The sequence below is a fragment of the Lissotriton vulgaris genome, unplaced genomic scaffold (assembly GCF_964263255.1).
Source record: "Lissotriton vulgaris unplaced genomic scaffold, aLisVul1.2 SCAFFOLD_336, whole genome shotgun sequence".
NCBI classification, from domain to species: domain Eukaryota; kingdom Metazoa; phylum Chordata; class Amphibia; order Caudata; family Salamandridae; genus Lissotriton; species Lissotriton vulgaris.
In genome coordinates, this window is record NW_028249992.1 from 1,191,557 (window position 1) to 1,216,472 (window position 24,916).

The 24,916-nt window shown below is 45.3% G+C and overlaps 1 protein-coding gene across 1 annotated transcript in view; it reads right to left on the reverse strand.

Annotated features, from left to right (window-relative positions):
• The window catches only part of LOC147663434 (membrane-spanning 4-domains subfamily A member 15-like), a 105,921-nt gene extending 82,589 nt beyond the window's left edge, over nucleotides 1–23,332 (reverse strand). The window contains exons 1-2 of the mRNA XM_086950460.1: nucleotides 23,136–23,332; nucleotides 7,083–7,258 (exon numbers count right to left, since the gene is read on the reverse strand). Coding sequence (XP_086806586.1) covers nucleotides 7,083–7,244 — 162 coding nt within the window. The 5' untranslated portion in view covers nucleotides 7,245–7,258; nucleotides 23,136–23,332. The remainder of the gene's footprint in view (nucleotides 1–7,082; nucleotides 7,259–23,135) is intronic.
• Nucleotides 23,333–24,916: the final 1,584 nt, after the last annotated feature.

A 24,916-nucleotide genomic window follows, 5' to 3' on the forward strand; every position in this document is an offset into this window, starting at 1 on the left:
AGGGTGTGGGGTAGGTAGCTGGATAGGTAAAAGGTTGGGTATATGTGTTGGGAGGATGCAGTGTGAGTGTGTGTGTCATCTTAGTCTGGGTGTGTTTCTGGGGATTGATAGTATGGGGTTCTGTATGAGGCACATGATTATGTCTTATTTTGTACATATGAGTGGAATAGAGGACCTGCCCATAGCCCTAGCCCTTTTAGGTCCAAACAAGCAATGTCCTTGTATGTCCTTCGCTGCAGAAGCAAGGGCGTTAGGACTGTCTGATGAATTGAGTGAAGTATGGAGAAGGCAACAATGAATGTAATTTTCTCTGCAGATCGGAGATAGAAAATACATTGATGTCGGTTCCTGTGCAGAAAGGTAATGGGAAATGAAGACTTCTTGCCTGGCTTCTTATTTTAAAGATGGATTTGTCAGGAAAGGAGTAATTTTACTTCCAGTACAGATGGATGATTGGTATCGAAGTGCTCTTGCTGGCTTCTTCTTTTAAAGATGATTGTGGCATGAAACCAGTGATATTACATGCTACATCCTACTCTTGTCAAACCAGTCCTTCAGAACCTCCTTATGAGAAGGAGCAGCATATTCTGTGCCAGTCACCTGCATAGCAAAATACACACAAATGATGGACAGAATGCAGAATAAATCAAAACATTCAGCCCCAGTCAACAGACCTGGGTTAAATCCACCGTTCTTTTGCTCACCATGCTACCCCAGTTTGGACCAAACCACCAGCACCAAGGACGCCTTCAAAAACGCCGCCCGCATACACCACCAACTGATCCGAAATGCCAAGAAAGCCGCCTTCAAGGACCGACTAGATAACAACGCCCACAACAGCAAGGAACTATTCAACATCGTCAAGGAATTTACCAATCCCTCGGCCAACTCCAACGACATCACCCCCTCTCAAGCACTCTGCGACTCCCTAGCCTCATTCTTCCACAACAAAATTGCAGACATCCACAACAGCTTCGACAACCAACGCGAAGACCAACCCACCCATCCCCCTGCAGGACCCCCACCTCCCTTGAACACCCTCAATGACTGGAAGCCAATCTCCACTGAGGACACCATCCGTCTGATGAACTCTATCCACTCAGGATCCCCCACAGACCCATGCCCTCACCACATCTTCAACAAAGCAGACTCCATCATAGCACCGCACCTCCGAGACGTCATCAACTGCTCCCTCGACTCCGCAACCTTCCCGGAAAGCTGGAAACATGCCGAACTCAGCGCCCTCCTGAAGAAACCCACAGCTGATCCCACCGAACTCAAAAACTACCGCCCCATCTCGCTCCTTCCATTCCCGGCCAAAGTCATCGAGAAAGCGGTCAACAACCAGCTCGCCGCCTTCCTCGAAACAAACAAATCCCTCGACTCCTCACAATCCGGCTTCCGAGCCAAGCACAGCACTGAAACCGCCCTCATCGCAGCAACAGACGACATTCGAACTCTCCTGGACAATGGAGACACAGTCGCCCTCATCCTCCTTGACCTCTCCGCAGCCTTCGACACAGTCTGCCATAGCACCCTTCTACAGCGCCTCAGAAACATCGGAATACAAGGAAAAGCACTGGAATGGATCACCTCGTTCCTCACCGGAAGAACCCAGAGAGTCCGCCTCCCACCATTCATCTCAGAGGCCACTGAAGTCATCTGCGGCGTACCCCAAGGGTCCTCACTCAGTCCCACCCTTTTCAACGTATACATGAGCCCCCTCGCGGCCATCGCACGCCAACACAACCTCAACATCATCTCCTACGCGGATGACACTCAACTGATCCTATCACTCACCAATGACCCTAGCACCGCCAAAACTAACCTACACGAAGGAATGAAGGAAGTAGCCGAATGGATGAAACACAGCCGTCTGAAACTGAACTCTGATAAAACAGAAGTCCTTATCTTAGGTACCTCCCCCTCTGCCTGGGACGACTCTTGGTGGCCGGAAGCCCTTGGAAAAGCACCCATCCCGACGGACCACGCACGGAACCTGGGCGTCATCCTGGATTCCTCACTTTCGATGAACAGACAAGTCAACGCCGTCTCTTCATCCTGCTTCAACATTCTTCGCATGCTCAAAAAAAACATTTCGTTGGATCCCCACCGAAACTAGGAAAACGGTCACCCACGCTCTGGTCACGAGCCGACTGGACTACGGAAACACCCTCTACGCCGGTACTACCGCTAAACTCCAGAAAAAACTCCAACGAATCCAGAACGCTTCAGCCAGGCTCATATTAGACATCCTGCGTAAAGAACATATCTCTGGTCACCTGAAAAACCTCCACTGGCTCCCCGTCAATAAGAGGATCACTTTCCGGTTCCTAACCCACGCACACAAAGCACTCTACGAAACCGGACCCGAATGCCTCAACACACGACTGTCCTTCTACGCCCCCTCCCGCCAGCTACGATCATCCAACCAAGCCCTTGCCACTGTACCTCGCATCAACAAAACCACCATGGGAGGTAGATCCTTCTCCTACCTGGCAGCTAAAACCTGGAACTCACTTCCCACTTACCTTCGCCTTACTCAGAACCACCTAGCATTCAGACAGCAACTTAAAACGTGGATATTTGACAAGTAATTCCCCACCCCTCTTCAAGCGCCTTGAGACCCTCTGGGTATGTAGCGCGCTATATACATTTTTTGACTTGACTTGACTTGACTTGACATATGCAAATCAGTCTTGACACTGTGCCTCATGGGAACAGTTCAGCCCGAACTACCAAGACAGGTCCACCATGGACTGTAAACAAGCATCCTAGGACCGGTTTAGGAGTTTCACCCCTCATCAGCCAGGCTAGCTCGAATCCAGTGGCAAGGTGAGCCGGGGACCCATGTCTGGGGATACCCGGCGCACTTAGGGCAAGAAAGGAAAAGACCCACAAATGATGGATGGAATGCAGAAGAAAGCAAAACATTCACCCCAGTCAATAGATATGGATTAAATCCATCGTTCTTTTGCTCACCATGCCACCCTAGTTTAAACCCAGCCATATGCAAATCAGTCTTGACCCTGTGCCTCATGGGAACAGTCCAGACCGAACTGCCAAGCCAGGTCCTCCCTGGACCGGAAACAAGCATCCTAGGACAGGTTTTGGGGTTTCAGCCCTCATGAGCCAAGCTAGCTTGAACCGAGTTGCACAGTGAGCCGGGGACCCATGTCTGGGCATACCCAGCACACTTAGGGCGAGAAAGTAAAAGGCACACAAATGATGGTAGGAGTGCAGAACAAATCAAAACATTCACCCCCAGCCAAGAGATCTGGGTTAAATCCATTGTTCTTTTGCTCACCATGCCAACCCAGTTTAGACCCAGCCATATCCAAATCATACTTGACCCTGTGCCTCATGGGAACAGTCCAGACCAAACTGCCAAGCCAGGTCCTCCCTGGACTGGAAAAAAAGCATTCTAGGGTCGGTTTTAGGGTTTTACCCTTCATCAGCCAGGCTAGCTAGAATCCAGTGCAAACAGTGAGCCCGGGTCCCACGTCTGGGCATACTCAGGCCACTTAGGACCAGAAAGCAAAAGACACACAAATGATGGACGGAATGCAGAACAAATCAAAACATTCACCCCCAGTCAAGAGATCTGGGTTAAATCCATTGTTCTTTTGCTCACCATGCCAACCCAGTTTAGACCCAGCCATATCCAAATCATACTTGACCCTGTGCCTCATGGGAACAGTCCAGACCAAACTGCCAAGCCAGGTCCTCCCTGGACTGGAAAAAAAAGCATTCTAGGGTCGGTTTTAGGGTTTTACCCTTCATCAGCCAGGCTAGCTAGAATCCAGTGCAAACAGTGAGCCCGGGTCCCACGTCTGGGCATACTCAGGCCACTTAGGACCAGAAAGCAAAAGACACACAAATGATGGACGGAATGCAGAACAAATCAAAACATTCACCCCCAGTCAACAGATCTGGGTTAAATCCAGTGTTCTTTTGGTGAACATGCCACCCCAGTTTGGACCCAGCCATATGCAAATCAGTCTTGACCCTGTGCCTCATAGGAACAGACCAAACCGAACAGCCAACCCAGGTCCTCCCTGGACCGGAAACAAGCTTCCAAGGACCGGTCAAGACTGATTTGTATATGGCTGGGTCCAAACTGGAATGGCATGGGGGGCAAAAAAACGATGGCTTCAGGGCCATATCTCTGTACTTGGGTGAATGTATGACATTGTTCTGCATTCTGTCCATCAATTGTTCTTTTTGCATTACTCACTTGCATAAGCCAGAACAAAAGCAGGCCACAAGTTTGAATCCTACCAAGGTTGACTTAAACTTTCATCCTCCTGAAGGTCGATGAACTGAGTACTATGAATGGGTAGCACCTGTCACTCACATAGCTTAAAAACAGCAACACGTGTTGCAGCAAGCGCTATATCAAAAACCAATTCATTATCACTCTGCCCTGTTTTTGATGCTACTGAATTTACAGAGGGGAGGCTACAATACTGCAACTGTCTGGAGGAGGGGGGGGCGACATGCCAAGGAAGACATCCAGCACAACCCGGGTTTACCAGAGAATGCTCAGCGAGAGCAGACTCTTTGATGGGCCATTTAGACCCACACCTTAATAATGGGTGTAAATACAATCAATCAAAGGCTTGTGAAGCGCGACTACTCACCCGTAATGGTCTTAAAGCGCTGGTACATGTTCAAGCCCCTACAGATGTCTCAAGAATTTGATTATTACCTGGGCACATGCAGTTATTTTGTACCTGATGTTATCCCTGCAGTATTGTTTGATATGAGCAGTTACCGCCAATTAAAACCTGGTAGTCAATGCCCTGCCAACACAGGCGCAAACGGATTTGTACTAATGCTTAAACAAACCCAAACTGTATTTATTTAGGTCAACCACTAATGCACAGCCCAGAACCGAAGCCTTTTGAGACAGCCAGTCAGGAGATCACAAAAACTTCAGGCAGAAAGTCAGGAAATCCTACAAATGGAAAACAATAAACCCCTCGTGGACATGGGTGACCCTGTAGTCTCAATGGAGCCCCACAATGACATCCGGCTTTCACTGGCCCCTGGGCCAATTTGTTCCACGGTATACTGAGTGCACACCCCTCCTCTCTTAGCAAAGCCTGGCTGGCGCGTGATCTGCACAGGGGCATCTATGCATACCTAGGGAGGAATCTGACACCTGACAATATCCTTGAAAAACCCCTACTGACCACCAGCAGAATGAAAGGTGCCAGCTTAAAGGCTTCATAACTGCACAAACTTCAATACATGTAAATTTTGACCCAACATACCCAGGGCCAACAATTCACACTACCAAACCCCTTCCTAAGATCAACTCACCATAAAAGAAAGCCTCTGATGGAAAGAGGGCTGCCTCAATTGACAACTATCTCCCAGCACAACTGAAAGCACAAACCACCTTCTACCCTTCAGAAAAGCTGTGAAAACTAGCTTGTCTGAGAAAAGTTCTGGGATCATCTGGGATAGAACGCTCAAGACTTCAGTGGTCCTAGGTCCTCTACGTCTGCACTGATCTTGACACCTCTTCAACGCAGCACCTTACGCAACCACCCAACCGAACGTGTTGTTAGATACTCATTTTGTTTCATTCTTGTAACGTAAGAAGTACTGATTAGTGGGGTGGAAGTAGTGACATTTTTCTCCACATGTCAAGCGCATAATTTTGCAGAAATTACGCATTTAACTCTGCATGAAAATTTTGTTTTATGTATTTAAAACATTTTATAAAGCGTGAACATGACCCATGAATTATCAGGGCGCTTTACAAATGATCAGAAGGAAGATCCATGTAGTGCAAATGTCAACATAATCGAGACCGGTGCAGGATGTGGTTAGTCCCCAGTAGAGGGACCACCTAAAGGACTAATCCGCTAAATATTTTTTTTTTAAAAACAACATCGCAGCAGGCCAGTAGTACTAAGGCAGAGGTAATAAACTCACTCCCAAAAGTTACACAAGGCACTTGCTCAATGAAGTTTCCATACACTTTTTGAAGTCATGCAGTGAACGTTCTTGAAAGATATTTTCAGCTGGAACCACTCTCCCATGAGCCAATATTACGCAGAAAGTGTAACCGTATGAAAAACATCACGTGCATTACAAAAAACAAAAAATGATACAATAATACTTCACCTCCTTCCCGACTTAAGACCATATGATCTAAGACTTTTTTAGAGGCATCAAGGAACAGGTAGGAACCTGTGATATTTGCAGCAACCACAGCAGAGGAGCTACCATGACCTCCACTTAGTCGGGCCTCTATCCAACCAGAAGATACCAACCCCAGCTGGAATATGATGTCATAAGAACGTTGTGCTTGTGTGGGAGGAGCTCTAGAGGGGGGGGGGGGTGAGGTGGAGGTGAGCCTTCCTCAGCACAGTCATGCATCTAGAGAATCCTGCAGATGGAAGGACAACACTTTCATGCTGCTTTGTGATAACTGTGGATATGACAAAACAAGGCCTAGGAGCCAGAACTAATGCTTTATTCCAGAGCTAATTCGAGACCGGTTGTTTACATCTTTTGTTACTAAGTGCAGGTTTTGCCTCAAGTTTCTTTAACCCCTTGCATGCTTGTGACGGAACCGTTCCGTCACGAGCCTCGGGTGAGCTGTGCTTGTGACGGAACGGTTCCGTCACGCCCCGCTCGGCGCACCTGCGCGGCGCGTTCCATTGAGCGGGCGCGTTCGTGACTGAACCGTTCCGTCACAAGCACAGCTCACCCGCGAGCCGTGACGGAGCGGTTCCGTCACAAGCACGTGACCGCCGCGTGGCCGCCCTACCCCCTTAGCGCTGCGGCGGAATAGCCGCCACAGCGAAGGGGTTAAATGAGCCACTCCAATACTGTTGCCATCAGAAGTCCAAAGTGACTCTTCTACAAATTTACATCACATTCCAAATACACCAATTTGTAAGCAGTAGGAAGCAAGGCTGGAAATTCTGCAGTTATTTCTTTGTAACATTAGAGTGCACTTTTCCTCAATGACTCAACAGAATGCAATAGACACACACAATCAAATAAACATATTCTCACAAGTCCATTATGAGTCGTCCAGTGCCATTAGTCTGGCTTACCCCTACTGCCTTGGGTTGCACCTTCTTAAAAGCCTGTGCAATATTGGAATCAGGATTCTTTTCAGGAGAGATCTTCCTCAGCTGTGCAACACGTGGATCACCTGGTGCATAAACCTCCGTGACTACCTTCATGTTGCCCGATTCAGCCACTGTGGACGACATGGTTTACTCCCCGGCTATAAAGAAAAAAAAAGACATTTCAGAGGTAGAACTGGAGTAGACTAAGCAATTTGAAAAGCAAACTGGCATGCTGATATGCCCTTCATGAAATGCTAGGCAATAGAGGGACTAGAAGAAAGACAAGAAGGGGGGGGGATAGAGTACATCACAGAGCAGCCTAGGCCGCCAACACATGCATCTTCGTGTTACGAGTTGTCCAGCCCATAATCCTACGGCTAGAAGGTGAAACTGGCCATGGACATCAACCGGAGGTGGCAAAGAGGTAGCAGCTTATAAACATGGCTTGCATTTTGGTTCCTCAGACATTCATGGTACTTATTTTTTTTTCCATTTCCGTCTGTATTTATCTATATTTATTTTTTGTCAACTTTATCTGTATTTATCCTTACTTATTATGGGTTTTGCGAAAAAAGTAAAGCTAATACTGGTATATTTCCATATTTATTTAACCAATATATATGCAGTCATGCTTGAATGCTTGCCAGGTTTCAGTGATATGAACACCCGCAGAAGATAAATCAATGCACTTATATGAAAATATGCACATTTCAGTATCAGCCTTGTGCATATCTACTGCTGTTTAAGCATCTTTACTAAAATTACTTTCTTTTGTAACCCCATTACCTATCAATCCACACTGCTATTGGCCTGGCAGTCATGGCAAATTGTATTTAGACTTACCCAAAAAAGCACCCAATATCCGTTTTTATCCATATTTAAAAATAAATGCAGACAAGAAAATAATGGTTTTCTGTCTGTATTGATCTGTAAAAATCAGTAAAAACTTAAAACAGGGAGCCTTAATCATAAAGTAGGAACAGAATGAGAACATGGTCCTGAGAGCCTTTTAGTTCCCAAATGTTAACTTTCCCATTCCGCCTTGTAGGACTTTCCCATTCCCTCTTAGCAGCAAACAGGAGCTAAGTGTGGGCCAAAAGGTCAACCCTGTGATCTTATCAACGATCAAGTGGTGTGATATCTCACTTCCGCTCCCCCTCGCATTTTGATGATTTAACATCTAATAAGACAGTCACACTATCACAAGTGTGCCTAATAAGCCTGAGATCCCTTCTTCATTGTGTACAAATATTGGCCTTCCAAAATGCATGCATGCAATGCTTTCGAATGGGTACCAAAGTTTGTGGGGTGTTCATGGACGGTAAGCTCCTAAAGATGGAACCCAGGGAATAGCATTTAATTAACTACGCTTTCAACAGGGCATGCACTAACTCTGACAATTATTGCATTAACATGTGTGCTGCAGAGAGCAGAGCTCAGAAACCAGGAGCAGTGGTTCCTGCTCAACACTTCAGAGCTTCAATGTCTGGAGCTCATCCACTCACAGTGAATTCGCTATATTGTGGATCATTTTAAATATGGTTGCCTGGCCTATGAAGCGATACGTCTTCTTGGTCAACGATATCTGGCATAGAAACCTAAAGTGCCAGATAGTATTTGGTCCTCCACTAGTCCATCAATTTTTCATTTTCCTGGAAAAATTACATTTTCTTGCTGTACTGTAAACAGCTTAAAACATTCCGCACTCCTGTTTACTAAAGCGGGAAGGTTATGGGGATTTTGGCTGCCTTTTCTTATTCTGGGATTCTGGCTATATTTGAATTGTTGCTGTCGACTGTGTTTGTTTTATGATCTCCTTTCACTATCAGGGTTAAAGTCCTTGCCTGTGGAACACGTGCTTTTAACAAATAATAGCAACAAAAAAAACATTTATCAACAAAAAACACTAGTCCCAAAGCAACATTTCTCTCTCATTCAGGGGAGATCCAAAATGAGGGCAGAGAGAAGAAAACACTTTAGAAGTTCACAGAGTCCAAATCCCTAGGGCTCTTAGGAGTAATAGACTCCCTGTTCCCTCTCCGGGGCTGAACTATGTCCTGAGGGAGAGAGTCTGGGGACTGTGACCCTCTACCAATATCCTCAGCACTGTGTTTACAAGCAAGAGCACAGCCCAAAATACAAACAACAGCCTTTGTAATACTTTCATTTTCACCCCATTAGGTACCCAACAAATTAGGGCACAATTCCTTACGATTCTAGCCCTTCCTAAAAATCTAGCGTAGTATTTCACTCCAACTGCACCTCTAGGAGTTTAGTTTACATTTATGGTACAGTTAACTAAAACCTTTACAAAAGCATTTCTCGTTAAAAAAAACAGAAAATGAGCACAATATACTTTTTTAAACCCATAAAATGAGCCCCGAAGCCTAAGAAAGTTTAGTTAGACCTTAAGTAGAATAGAATTAGGATCCTAAATATAAATCAAGACAATTTAAAAATGTACATAGTGAACGATGGCTAAAGTGTTAAAATTGGCCTCTAGCCTCCAAAGAAGAAAGTGTAAAGTCTCCAGGACAGGGCAGGGTGTCAATGTTAATCCGGCGCTTAGCACTGGGAAATGTTCAATGTTGATCAGTTGAGATTGACAGAAAACCTCTTCAGAATACGGCGTCAGGGGAGTTGAGCTTTCCGCAAAGCGTTCATTTTCTTTTGCCACCAAAGTAAGTGTGAGGAAACTAACGGGAAGGAGGCCCCAATGGCCGGAGGTGTTGGATTCCACATAGTGATCGTTCAAAATTCAAAGCCTTGACGCTTGCGTTTAGATCTTTGCATGGCTCCTGTCCACTCTACCTAAAAAAACGCCTTCCAAGGTACTCTCAAAGCCGTTCACTTCGGTCAAACGACCGTACCCAACTGGTTGTCCCACGAGCTAAAAAGGCACGCCTTGGCGGTCGTACCTTCTCTGCTAATGTCTCTGCTTTGTGGAACTCCCTACCTCAAGCAATCCAGCAGGCTCCGTCTGAACCTTGCTTTAAGAAATTGCTAAAGACCTGGCTCTTTGCCCAGCCCCGCTAGGTTTCCCACTTTTTGCCCTGGACCTCTGTGGTTTTTTTCTAGCGCCGGGACACCTCCTCGCGAGGTAGCTGTTCGCGCTCTATAAAACACAGTATTATTATTATTTAGGCAAACGAGCGAAAAGTGCTGGGTTCAAAGTTTGACGTGAGTATGGACACTGGTGGATCCCAAAGGTGCTCCAGATGAGTGGGGTGGCTGCGGTGCAGTGCATTGGTCTGAGTGGCTCAAACGGGTGATTGCAGTCTGTGCAAGTTGCCGTGTCCTATGGAACCCTTCAGATGTTTACCAGGACCTCTCGGAGTTCTTTGTGTGCTAAGAAATGTAGGAACATCTTTGGTGGCCATGTGATTGAGAGTGTTGGGTAATTGCCCCTAAAGGCAGTGCAGTGTAATCGGTTACCATCTCCAGGATGCGGCCTAATAGAGAAGTAGTGCAGTGTGGCGAAGTAGAGTCCTTTCCAAACACTGGTGAACTGTGCTGGGTTAATGACCCTATGAAGAAGTGAGTTAGTGCATATAGGGTTCAATGTATTCTGGTAGGTTGGGCCATAGGATATAGTTCACTGTATTGGTTTGGCACGGACACAGGATCCCGACGCTCTCACTCAGTACTATTTAAGAAACCATTCCAACTGAAATACAGTGAAGGTATCTTCTGTGGTGCAACTCGAATCCTATCTAGGCCAGCCACAAGGTTTTCACTGCACTAATGAAAAAATACACAGATTACCAGCACCTTCCTCCTACAGACAATTGTATACGCATTCCCACAGCGCCCATTTGGTTGTATAATCATTGCAGTAACCGAAAGAGAGAACCCGATTGGTGAAAATCAAGGGTTGACTCACAGAGACAGTAGTACATTCTGCCATGTGGGCCCTCTGAGAAACCTGCTCCAAACTTGAGCAGGTTTTGGTATTCAGTGATATTGCCTTCACACCCCAGCATAAGTTATGGATGTTGTTCTCTGTAAGTAACCGGCCATCTCTGAGAGAGGTTACCTGAAGCATGTGGCAAACCACAGCAGGGGGTGTCAGTGCAATCCATGCATGTTGCTAGGATGAGGATCAGTGCTTTGTTGTTGACTGTGCCAAAGGCTGCCGAAAGGTCATGCAAGATCATGTTGCAAGAGGCATTGTGTCATTGTAGAGGAGGATGTCTTTGGCCACTTATAAAGTAGTTAATCAATCAAGCGTGGCAACTCACAAGTTAGGGTCTCAAGCTGCTAAAGGGTGGGTGGGAAGGATCTGTGGTTCAATCAAAGAGCCTGGTCCCGAGGTCCTTCCTGAATTGCTGCAGCAGAGGTGATTGCCTGAGGTGCAGAGGCAGGGAGTTCCAGTGAGTTAGGAGAAGGATCTTCCTCCAGCTGTGGGCATGTGATCCATGGGACCGTGGCCAGGGCCTGTTGGGCAGAGCAGAGCTGTCTGGTGGGAGTGCAGAAGGAGAGGCTGTAGTTCTTTGTGCTGCATCACTGGCTGAAGCTGTGAGAGGTTATTTTTCCATCATCTGGATGGCGACAGTTTTGTTTACTGACCACCCTCAAGGCGGCAGCAATTTTCAGGTTCATGCCCTTGCCTTCTTTACTGACACGCTCCAGAGAATTCCGTTTTCAAAACTTTGAAGTGGAACTAAAAGTGTGTGGATTATGCATACTCTGTAAATTAGGCACCACTTCAATAGAAGAAAGCTTTGTAAATATCAAACATTAGGCATGTGTAATGTATACATTTTCTAGATAGATTCTACTTAGTGTTGGAAAAGCTTTTTAAATTGAGTGTTCCAAAGTTATTTTATGTCAAATAGAAGTCACAATGCAATTACAAACATACAATCTCCCAACCACACACAACAAACTGGGAAGCCTCTTACCCACACACAGGACTGTGCCACACACCGATATGAAGCGCTATACAAATACTGCAGCACAATAGAAATTTGAGAGCATCGCTTCACTGACATGGTACAATGGTGAATTATCAGCTTGGCAATTTTGTGAAGGATCTGAATCTCAGTCCCATGAGGGGTAATCTATTTTGCTAGGCTCACACAGTTATGTAAAGGTAAGTGGGAACGCCAGGATTTGATGCCAGGTCACTTTGCTCCAAAGGGTGCAACTAAGGCACCAAAGTCTATCCCCAAAATAAAAGTCCACTCAGCTCGAACAGTGTGGCCTGCGATGGTCAGTTGATTTCCCATAACTCTCAAAAACACCCAACCTGAGGGGTCATTTACCCACGCATCGGTCAGTCAGTCTTCTTCACCCATCTTCCTGCAGGGGACTGGCCAAAGCTCAGATACTCATCAAAAGTCAGAGAACAATCTGCCACCAACAATAATAGAATGTTTTATATAGCGCTTCATGTCCTGTAAATAACAGATAATGTTAGCCAATTTGCCCCATAAAATTTTCTTGAGCTGGGATTCAAACTCACAATTCTATTTACTGAAAAGATAAAGGTTTATGATGAGCTATCTATCGCAGAAAAACTCTAGCTACTCTGTTCATCCAATATTTATGGACCCAAACAATTAACAGGATGGCCTCACACACCATCCAGGTGGATCACTGAAATAATATCGAGGGACAAAATATCGACTTGCCAAAATATCGTGGACAAAATATCGACAGTCAAAATATCGAGTTTGTATCTACAAACAGGTAAGTACAAAAATATCGAGTACAAAATATCGTTAACAATAATATAGATGTAAAAAATATCGACTTTATTAAAAACAGTGTTAAATTAAATTAATATTAAATTTTAATTACTAAAATATACTTAAAAATACCTAAATTAAATTATAATAATTAAATAATAAATGAAAATAATAAAAATAATTTTTTACAATCTTATTTGTTGACCCTGAACCCTAAAAATACCCCTTTACCCAAAAACCCAAAACTGACCCTGAACCCTAAAAATACCCCTTTACCCAAAAACTGAAAACTGACCCTGAACCCTAAAAATGCCCCTTTACCCAAAAACTGAAAACTGACCCTGAACCCTAAAAATACCCCTTTACCCAAGAACCGAAAACTGACCCTGAACCCTAAAAATAGCCCTTTACCCATGAACTGAAAACTGACCCTGAACCCTAAAAATACCCCTTTACCCATGAACTGAAAACTGACCCTGAACCCTAAAAATACCCCTTTACCCTAAAACTGAAAACTGACCCTGAACCCTAAAAATGCCCCTTTACCCAAAAACTGAAAACTGACCCTGAACCCCAAAAATACCCCTTTACCCTAAAACTGAAAACTGACCGTGAACCCTAAAAATGCTCCTTTACCCAAAATTTATCAATATTATTTAATTACCAATTAATTATTAATTAACAATAACAATAAAGTAAATATATTAGCACATTAGCTGTAATTAATTTAATAATTAATATTATTTTTTCCCAATTAATTACTTAAAAATAACACAAAATTATATATATTAAAAATTTACTCTAATTAATGTAATTAACTAATTACAATTAATTAATTACCAATTAATTACTAATACACGATATGTTCAAAATTATATTAATTAATTAACTAATTAATATTAATTAATTATCAATTAATTATTAATTAAAAATATTAACAAACATATATTAATGAATTAATTATTATTAAATTACTTCCCACCCTATTCCCCTATAAACCCACAACCCGCTACAGAATTACATTACGCAATTATTATAAAAACAAAATTCATTTAATAAAATATTTTATAACATTAAGACACACTTTTCACACATATTATTACATAAAAATACACTATAAAATATTATATATTATTAAAAATTCGATATTTTTGCTATCTATATTTTATACAGTCGATATTACTTCACTTACCTGAAAAACGATATTTTTGTAGTCGATATTATGTCCAGTCGATATTTTGTCCAGTCTATATTTAAAACTCTATATTATGTCCAGTCGATATTTTGGAGTCGATATTTTGTCTGTACACCCATCCAGGTGTCAGGCGTCATCATCGGCCAACCCACGTTCACCAAAGAAACCTCTAATGGTAAACGAGCCCATACTAGGGCTGTCATTCAAGCATTAGCAGGAAACTTTTTTCTCCTCAATTTCTAGATAGTACAGGTATAGGAACCACATAACGTGTGGAGTGTTTGTATCCATGAGTTTCCTAAACTTCCACACGTAAATTTCAATATATTAATGTGTCCAGCCCTCGATATAAGTTGGGCAACTAAGTAAACGTAAATTCAGTGTATGCTTTTTTACTGTCCTACAGCCTCGAAAAAGTCACCTTAGTGACGCAACACGTGCCGGCCGCTGTCTTTCAACAAAAACTGCTGTACTATTTGGACTTGAAAACGCCATCCTCAAAGTGTTTAGTACTTGTATAAATAATTTTGCTTTCTTTCTGTAAAACTTTTAATGGAATTTACATGTTGTCAATGAGATTATTAAACCATTGAACATGAATGACTTTCTTCTGCATTTGTGCAACCTGTGAAAAAGTTACAAAGTTCTTCAAGCAAACCTTATAAATATATGTCACTAAACATCATCAAATGATTTCAGTGCCAGGGTATATTTCCTTAAGTATATTCAAGCACGAGGGCATTGTTCGTTGTGTACTCACACCGAAGGTAGTGCGGTGTGTTCTTACCCTGAGTGGCACCACGGTTCATTACAGTTCATTTTTTAGTTACCTAGTAGTACTACCTGCCCACCACATTTGTTCGTATTACGAGGTGCAACTTTTGCAAGGTTCCTGGCCTGGAGACTCAACTGTGTGCTCTTCTTGTTGGTCTATCCTGACCAATGTGGCTTTCTGCCCTCTTGCGGCAACAGGCATTGTATTTGGCACCTTCATCTGGCGTTGGCTCGCAGGCAAGAGCTCAGGGAATTGAGTGTGCTTCTCTTGGTAGGCTTTGAGAAGGAGTTCAATACGGTTGGTTGATCCCATCTCGAAGCAGTGCTAAGTGGGATGGGCTTTGAGCCCGCTTCAGAGTACTGGTGACACTGCTGTACCCCGCGTAAGGGTGCTCTCTCACATCTTCCATATTGATATAGGGACTAGACAGGGCTGTGCCTTGTCCCCACTCCTTTTTGCCCTAGCTATTGAGCCCCCATCAAGACTGATTCGGAGCATGCCCAGATCTGTGGGTGGAAATGGGATGGTGGAGAAGAAGACCGCATTGCCATTTATTCTGATGATGGGCTACTATACAACCGCATGTGTCGGGGCCCCGGGCACTGCGTATCCTGGAACTCCCGAGGGGCCCTCCGTCCTGCACGCTAATTGGTCCAAGTTGCTTTTGGTGACGGTTAGCCCAGGTGCCGTGATGACTCAATGGAGGAGAAATATCCCAATGTGATGGCTCAGCTTCCAATATCTGAGGCCTTTAGTTGCTTGGAACCGAACCTGACCTGCACCCTCAATCTGTGACCACTGGTGGCAATAACTAAAGAGGATATCAGCTGGTGGACTGAGCTCCCAGTCTCAGTGCTGGACTAGGTGGCCGTTTCCGAGATGAAGACCCTGCCTAGATTCTTACAGGCCCTCCAAACTGTTCCTCTTCAGATCCCAGATGCTTAATTCCGAACCCTAACAACTGTGAATGGCTCCTTTTTGTGGAAGGGGGGCTCTACCTGCAATACCTTCGATAAGTGCTGTCAACTGACATGACGGCGGTCTTGACATGGCAGGCATTAGGAAGTACTATTGGGCATCCCAGCTGATAGTCATAAATGACCGGCTCCCTGGAGGATGGAGAGACCCCTTGTACACCACTGAGCTTGCACTACTGTGTCTAGATAACATCATGTACACACTTTATGGGAGCCCAATTCGCCAAACCCTGCCGGCCCCAACTAGAGTGGTCCTCATGATATGGAAACTGGCAAATCGGCTACTGGGGTGGGGGAGAGGGTTACACAGCTTAATCCACACTGGAGGGGCACTCTGCTCCACCACAGAACCAGACTGAAGGGATGTATTAAATGGGATAGGATTTGTATCTCTCAACTGGCTGACATCTGGGTAGGCCCTGCCATAATGTTGTTTCAGGAGCTACAAGACCAAATTTCCCTGGCCAACTCACAATTTCACAAATACCTTCAGTTGCGCCACGTGCTGGCAGGGCATGCCCTCGAGCTGCAGAACATCCACAAATTTAGCCCTTTGGTGGATAAGCTCCTTATGGGTACTCTGGGAAAGGGGTGGCTCTCACAAATCTATATGATACTAGTCCACAACGCCTCCAATAGATTCTTGGCTGTCAAGAGCACATGGGAACCCTGGGTGAGACCCCTGGATGGAACAGGTTGGAGGGATGCCCGAACAGCGCCAAGGACCCTGTTAATTTTGGCATGACTCCGATTGATACAGCTTAACTACCTACACACCACATACAACACACCGCTTCAACTGTCTAGGGCCGGAGTGCTCCTGGACTCTGGTAGATTTCCATGTGGGGAGCTAAGCGTGGATTCTATTATATGGTTAGGCGCTGCCCACGTATCACCACTTGCTGGCAAGAGATAGGGTAGGAATTGTCTGAGGTACTTAGGATCAACCTGGACCGTACTCCTGGGATGACTTTGCTGGGTATGCTAGTCGGGATGGGCAGTTCCAGGGTGGAGCAGACACTCATTGGACTGGCTACGCTTTTGGCCAAGAGAGACAGTGCACGCTGCTGGAATCACCCCAACCCCCAAAGATACAGGCCTTGCGACAAGCAACGGACTGGTGTGCAAAGCTGGAAGAACTGATTTACAGGCACGATGATGCCCCCAGAAACATCAGTAGATTTGAGGGGCCTTGGTGGGAACATTCTGGTCTGGCGGGGTGATTGATGCGTTGTAGTAGCAGGGTTGGGATGGGTGGAATATCAGTGAGGGAGGAGGCTTTGGTGGGATCCATGGTAATGGCTAGTCAATGAATGCTATTTGCTGTAAAATGCAATAAAATTATTTATTTAAGTTATTTAAAAAAAAGTGTGTGTACCATGCTATGCTTTCTTTAAAAGAGTATGCTCAATACACTAGACCTGAACTGGTTATGATGATAGCTCAATTATGTAATCTGCCAGGTGCCATTTATCTGATCTGTTAATATGAAAATTTACAACAAAGGCAGTAAGCCAGACATAGTTATTTTAAAAATTATTCGTTAACCGCATCGCTGCTGCGGCGATTTTTGCGCTGTGCGGCAATTTTAAAATTACCGCGATACATGACGAGCTCAGCTCGTCATCAGCACACGCCACCCGTGGGTGATGACGAGCTGAGCTCGTCATCAGCATCGAAGGGGTTAAAGCTAATATGCCTGTGAGGGAAGATTTCTATTACATTGTAGTAAAGCCTGTACACAGATACTTTGTTACATGGATTCTTACAGATTACAAAAGTAAGCAAGGGGTTTGGTGTTGGCTACCCTCACTGACAAACCAGGTATTTATTTATTTATTAATGAATAAAGTTTTCCTATAGCGCAAACTTGACCCAAGACGGAATCAGAGCGCTTTACATTTAGGATCGTTGCGTTACAAGTTACATCAGATACAAGAGCATAGTAAGATACAGTGCACATAAACAATGTTTCAATAAATCGTAGGAGGGAGGGGAGGAAGGAGTAATAGCGGGGAGACGAGGAGGAACTATGCCCAATGTCCGGCTGGGTAGGTGACGGTCAAGGAGGGAACCAGGGCCAATCTCATCATTAGCTGTCAAGCAGCTCCACCGGTCATCAGCCATGTAACTCAGGCCTCAGCGTTCAGGAAAAATCTATTTTTAGTTTATTTGATTAGTGACGGTTATATATAGCGCTATCTAGACCCGGAGGTATCAGAGCACTTAACCTGGGGAACGTAGCATTAGGAGGTACATCAAAATGAGTATAAAACGCTGGCTAGACCCGTCGGTATCAGAGCGCTATAACAGAGGAAAATTGCATTACAAATTGCATCAGTTGCAATATCGTAATAATGAACAGTAAACAAACAACGAGGTTGAGAGGATTTATAGGAAAGGAGGGGAAGAAGGAGCCGTAGCAGGGAGACGAGGAAGAACTGTGTCCAATGTCCGGCTGGCTAGGTGACGGTCGAGGGGGAAACCAGGGTCAATCTCCTCATTAGATGTCTAGCAACTCCATCGGGCATCAGCTATGTCGCTCAGGTCTCAACATTCGGGAAAATATAGAATAGATGTATAGGCTAAGAGGATAGAAGTAAAAGAAGAAGCTAGGGGGAGGGAATAGAAACAAGCCAGAGAGGGAGTTGAGACACAACGGGGAGACAAGGTGAACTATGCCTAATGTCTGGCTGGGTAGGTGATGGTCAAGGGGGTGAACCGTGGCCAATCTGTTCTACAGCTATCCAACAGCTCCACCGGGCATCAGCCATGTTGCTCAGGTCTCTGCGGTTGGGAAGACAGGAATAAACAATTTTGAGTAGATATATTAGCTACAGTTACATAGACAAACATAGAATACCAAGTCCCAAATAGAAGATAGAGGAGATGCCACCCTGCTGGGACTACCCGCTGGATGACGTTGCTGCTGAAATCAATATGTAGGCGGAGATGGCGACGCTTGAGGTAGTCCAGCTCGGTATCAGAGAAGGAACTGGGGGTCTGTCATACTGGATGTGTAGTTTGGTTGATTTGCCGATTCAATTATAGGATCTGCACTGTAATATTCTTGTTAGGCAGTTTTATCAGGGACTAGATATATTTTTGCCAAATGTACATATTACATATTTATAATTTTTATCGTTGTATACCTTACAGTTGTCTTGTGGGAAAGCCTATGCTCAGTACAGTAGGTCTCAGCTGGTTATGGTGGCAAGCCAATAGCTAAAATCTAAAAAACATAAGTTATGTTAGATGCATTATATCGATTCTATTTATTACAAAACACAATGACAAAGGCAGTAGGCCTTACTTAGAGTGAAAAATATGTTGAAATATATGGACTTAGGGTAAGCCCTCTTCAGCCATTGGTCGGAGTTCTTCACATTCTGTTCCCGCCCATGACGGGATGGGGCAATGGGTCAGCCCACTTCATCCATTGGATCTCTTACCTTTGAGTGATACCATTTTATGTGATGTGTGATGATCACATGTGAGCATCTGCTTTAGTGTTCTTCATTGCTAGAGCTTGTGGACCTGTCACTTTAGTTTTTACATTTTCTCCTTTTGTATGTCTGCCTTTCTGTTCTTTTATTTATTTATAGTACCTGGCAGCTCCGTAGAAAATGGGGTGTTGTTAGTTTACTGCATCACACTTCATGCATTCATGATCTGGGCTGTGTCATTGTCGCTGATGTTGGTCCAGAGATCAGACGGCAGGTCCCGGTGGTGGTCTTGGAGGTGGGGGACTCGGTGGTAGGCGGGGGAGTCGAGGCGTTAAAGCTGTTGTGGATGTTGGTGATCTTGCGGTGGAAGAAGGAGGCCAACAAGTCGCACAGGACCTGCAATGGGGGAATGTTGTTGGTGTTGGAGCTGGGGTTGGAGAGTTCCTTCACGATGCTGAAGAGTTCTTTGCTGTTGTGTGCATGCTTTCTAGACCTCAAAGCTGCTTTTGATAAAGTGCCAAGATCTAAACTATGGGTTAAAATGAAAGCTTGGGGTTCCCTCCCAACTTATTGGGAGCAATTATCAATTTATATTCGCATACTTGGATCCAAATAAAAAAAAGGGGACGGTCGGTGCCTAAAAAAGAAATTTCCAACATTTAACCTCATAGCTGCTATTAAACATTCCTCCCCAGTGCTGCGCTGTCCATTAGAACTAGTGCTGAATGGACGTTCAATGGTCGTGCGCAGCACTGGGGAGGTAGTGCTGCCGTCGGCCAATGCACCGAGGCAGCACTTAAGGGGTTAATGGGCTAAAGCAAGGATGTGTGCTGGCCCCCAGCCTATTTAACATCTACACCGCCGACCTAGAGCGCTACCTACACACAATCCAGGGCAACCCACCGAAATCGGGACAAACACCCATAGCGAGTCTGCAATATGCGGATGATATTGTGCTTCTCTCACAAACTCCACTTGGTTTACAACGGCTGATTTCTCAACTTGCGCAGTACATCTCTAATGCACAATTAACAATAAACCTCAAAAAAATCGAATGTCCTATGCTTCTCCAGCTCTCGTAAAAAACGACCAAAATTAGTTTGGAGGATAAATTCATGTACTCTAACCCAGGTGGATGAATACAAATATTTGGGCATCCTACTAGACCGCCAATTAAAGTACAAACATCATTTAAACAACTTCAATTTACCTTCAAAACCATACAAAAAAAACTAAGCGGAAATTCAACTGGTCACTTGCTAAAGGTTGAAGCAGCAAAATTTCTGCCTTCAATCATATATGACTCGGAAATGATGGCCACCAAGTACTCTAAAATGCTTAACCTTGCCCAATCAAGATTGTTTAAAAAACTCTTCACAATTCCGTGACATATTTCCCAAGCACAAACTCGCCTGGAATACGGATTAATAAATCAGATCCCGGCCAGACAAGGGGTCCTGGCCAAATATTACTGGCGTATGAGGGACGCTGAAGAAAACATGCTCGCCCATCTCTGTTGGAAAGAATTTGAAAAACAGGCTAGGCAGACCAATTCCACATGCAAGTCTCTTAGGCAAGCGCTTCTATCGTTAAATCTGGAAGAAACTTGGCATTCACCAATGCCTTACACTGCTTTTAAACAAATCACCAACAAAGTCGTCAAACAAGCATCGTTGCAAATACAAAGGATTAGTGGCTGGCAAAAGTCACGCCTGGATCGTGATGCCAACATACAATCAACTGAAACAACGATCCCATTTACAAGTATGTTTCAGGGATCACTACAAGAGGAAACTAAGTCTACTGAGGTTGGGGTGGTTCCCGAGCAATGACCTTACCCCTAAATGGTTACGGACCTGGTCTACCATGGATTGTCGCCTCTGTGACAAGGGAGTAGAGTCGTAATTGTATCTATTATGTATTTGCCCGGCCTTACAAAATCTAAGGAAGATCCTCCTGAAGCCATTCCTAAGAGAAACTCAAGTCAGGACCTGCAGGGCGGCTGTGATAAAATGCCTCAGCGGGTCTTCGACACAACTTTCCTGCAAAACGATAACATTCCTGGCATTTGCTGCTCAAGAGCTTGAAAAAAAGGCAGCAGGAAAAGAGGATCTGGGACATATGGACTCCCTGCATCTGGACACAGATCCTCCTTCATTTGCTTTACAGTCACCCCCCTCCCCTCCCCTGTTATTTTAATGCACTGCAAGCATTTTATTTGAGACAAGAGGGGACAGTTATACCTAATTAAATATAAGCCCTTATTTGTGCAGCACCCCCTGTTATAACAGTCATTTGTAGGTCCCTATATTTCAATGAGAGGGCCGCTGCCTTACAATAGTGCTACCCCTGTTTGTTTTTATCTTTGTATATTTAAAAAACGCTCTCCCTGTTTTTACTTATCATGTATATCGTGCAAAGTCGCTTAGGACGCGGGGGCAAGTGTTGTTTTATGTTGTTTTCATGCTGATTCAAAGATGTTGCTGTTTATCACATGGTGGTAAGTTCCACCCTTTTACGACTTTAACAAATCAAATAAAGTATTTACACAGTTACACAGCATTCAAAGCAATTGATTACTAGGGTGTGTGGTGCCATGTACAAGACAGTTTAGTAAATGGAGGATGCGAGGTAGGCCTCAATCCATGGATCAGTGCAGAATGAACCAGAGAGGTAAGACCTAGGGTGCCGGGCTCGCTAAAATGCCTATGAAAGAGAACGGTTTTCAGCTCGGATTTAAAAAATAACCTTGGAGGCTGCGGGGCGCAGGTCCTGAGGTAAGGATAGGGCCGTAAGTGGGATAAAAACGCCAGGGGGGGGGGGGGTCTCTCAAAAGGGGGGTGGCTGATGTAATTAATGGTGCGGCTTAAAAGCATGTAAACTAAAAATCTGTGCTTAGTTAGCATAGTGAGCTGCCCTACTGGTATTTTGCTGTTTCAGTCAATGCATCCAGATATATAAGACAAGTGACTACCGACAACAAGCCAGGACTATTGGCTTTGTCAATGCTTCAGTTCTGAAATGATGAGACTGTGAAAGAACTATAACCAGTCTCTTCGAAGTTACCTCAAAAGCAAGGAAGGGGGTTGGTGCTGTGGAATTACGATTTTTTTTCCACCCCGAGGCCTGTGAAGGCAAAAATGGAAACCCCGATAGGGACCCATCTCAGCGCCTATTTTTTTTGTTTTTGTTTTTACAACTGCCGGAGCTGCGCACCGGCAGGACCCGACCCACTTAAATCCCTGGGAAAGAGGTTCCATATTCTACTTGCGCTACCAGAGCTTGTGGCATAAGGCATTCCTTCAAAGGTCAGAGGTTCAAACATTGGGATACAGGACTACAGGGGTTTAAACTGAGACTCCCCCTCCCCTCCTCCGCTGTATAAATCGTGTTGAAGTCTGCAACCTGTGTTGAAATCCGGACCCTCGTTCGCTGTGCCAGGGACACCGGCTGTGCACGTTCTTGCCAATTCTTGCGCAAAGCTGAACGGGGGTGGTGGGGAGGGGCTTGTAAGCATCACATAAGTAAACATTGCACTTACAGCAGGCTTTTGTGTACATCACAGCATTCAACAAGTAACCCTTGAAACCTGTGCAAAACAGTGAGAGCCGGAGTGTGTTTGAAAACGTTTCACGTAATAAATATTTTCGGGGGGTGGGGGGGGGGGCATCAGATAATTCATAGAACAGAGCTGCCCCCCTCAGGCATAGAAGCTAACAAAGCCCCCCAGACATGGCTGACAATGTTACTGTTTACTTGCTGGGATTTCCGAACCTATGCTTACAACGTCAAAAGCAAAGATACTTAACGCCGAAGGCATAAGGCGCGTTACTGGCGGCGTTGCACCTAAATTGGGGTCACGGCAGCCCTGGTCCCCCTGTCACGACCGAGACGACGGGCTGTGCTGGCGGGGAGTGCCTTGTTGATACCACACGCCCCCGTCACTTACCTCTCTGGTCAGGTGGCTTCGGTAGGTGCGTGCGTGCTGTCAGTGCCCGCGCCCCGTTGTTTATCCGCCTCCTCGCAGAGCAGTGCTTCCGAGGTCTGCTCGTGGGGAGCCAGCGGAGGCGGAGCCGGGGCTGCTTCCTGCCTGCCTCCAGCTCAGCCGCTGTCAAGCACCCACCGGGCCTCGCCAGACCACTCCCCGCCCGACCCCTCTGCTGCAGGCAGCTCCGCGGTCGGTCCTCCTTGCCCCCGCAGCTCACGAGCGGTGCGTGGAGGACCGGGCAGTGTAGCGGTCCCTGTTCCGTGATGCACACTTCCTAGCGGTTTGGATGAAAGTTAGGCATTGTCGAAATTGCCATTTTAAATTCGTTGTTCACACTACCAGCACTCCCGCTTTCAATTACATGAATGCTTTCTCCGGATTAAGATGTCCACCACGTTAATGCGCGATTATTAGAAAATACAATTTTCCCTAAATCTCCCTCTTAAGTTGTTTTAAAATGTTGGCCTTTGAGCAACGAGACTCACTCTCAACCTCCCTGGATACACCCACATCCCCCCCACTGTTGAAACATCCACTGGCTCCCCGCACACAAACGTGCACAGTTCACAATACTCACTCACACAGAGGGTTGACATATTTCCAAGAGAAAATTACCAGCCCCTCGTTGATATTTTCAACAGTAAATACATATTTAGCTGTATGATTAATAAAAACTATTTTAAAAAAATTCTCAAACTTTCTGTGCTAAAAGATTGGCAGGATGACTTGTGAAGAGTATCACCCGGCATCCGCAATACAAAGTATCGCACATTCACCCAGGAGGCCAGGCTTGGCTGAAGGGTATAAATAAAGTGCTGAGGATCACTCTTGGTTCTTTGGAGAGACCAGTACTAAGGGGCCAATTACAATGTTGTGCTGAAACGTTCTGCCCTACTCCTTCTTGGATTTGGATCTGACCAACTCGCAACCGGTTATTCCGACTGTTTACGATGCAACCGCACACTGTTCGGTCAAAGTCCCATTGACTTCTATAGGAGTCCATGATCCGACTGACAACACTGGCTCCTATGGGGAAATCGGATGTTTGCGGAAAACCCTTCACCCTGTTGCGGGCACCCCATGGTGCCTACACTCAGTACATGGTTTTACAGGGGGGTCCCTTGGGTACCCTCTCCGCCTCCAACCGGAGGCTTAAGGATGAAGGTGAGGCTGCTAAGGGCCCCCAAGTCAGTTTCCAACAGCCTTTTCGTGTCAGACTGTCCGACTCAGAAAGGCTGTTTAAAACCAGTGGTCGAAGTGGGCGGGATCGGAAGGGCACGGCGTGCCCCTACTTATTTCATTTAATAAAGTCCGTTCCCCTACTTCTTCATTTAAAAAATGCGTCCCAGGACGGCATGAATTTTCTGAACCTAAAACATATTTCAGGATCTTCCAGGCCTGTGTGGTGCATATCGAGGAAGGCTTCTGCAGTTCATAGGACCTCCTCCCCCATCCCCACTGTATCTGTGGGCAGGGGCCTGCCCAGCAACACTGTAGGAGCCGTGCTACACTGGAGTAGCAATCAATCAGCACGAAAACACGACCTCTGATGGCCCGGCTGTGCGGTGATTCACACCTCATTTAGGGAGGAGGCCACCTGCCTGCCCCCACTGTGGCCAGCACAGTTGTCACATCAGGAAACATTGGTGGCCCGCCCTTGACCCCATCTGTACCTTTTTTTCAGGCTCACCTAGACTGACAATACCACAAAGAAAGGAAGGGGACTTCATGTGGAATTTGTG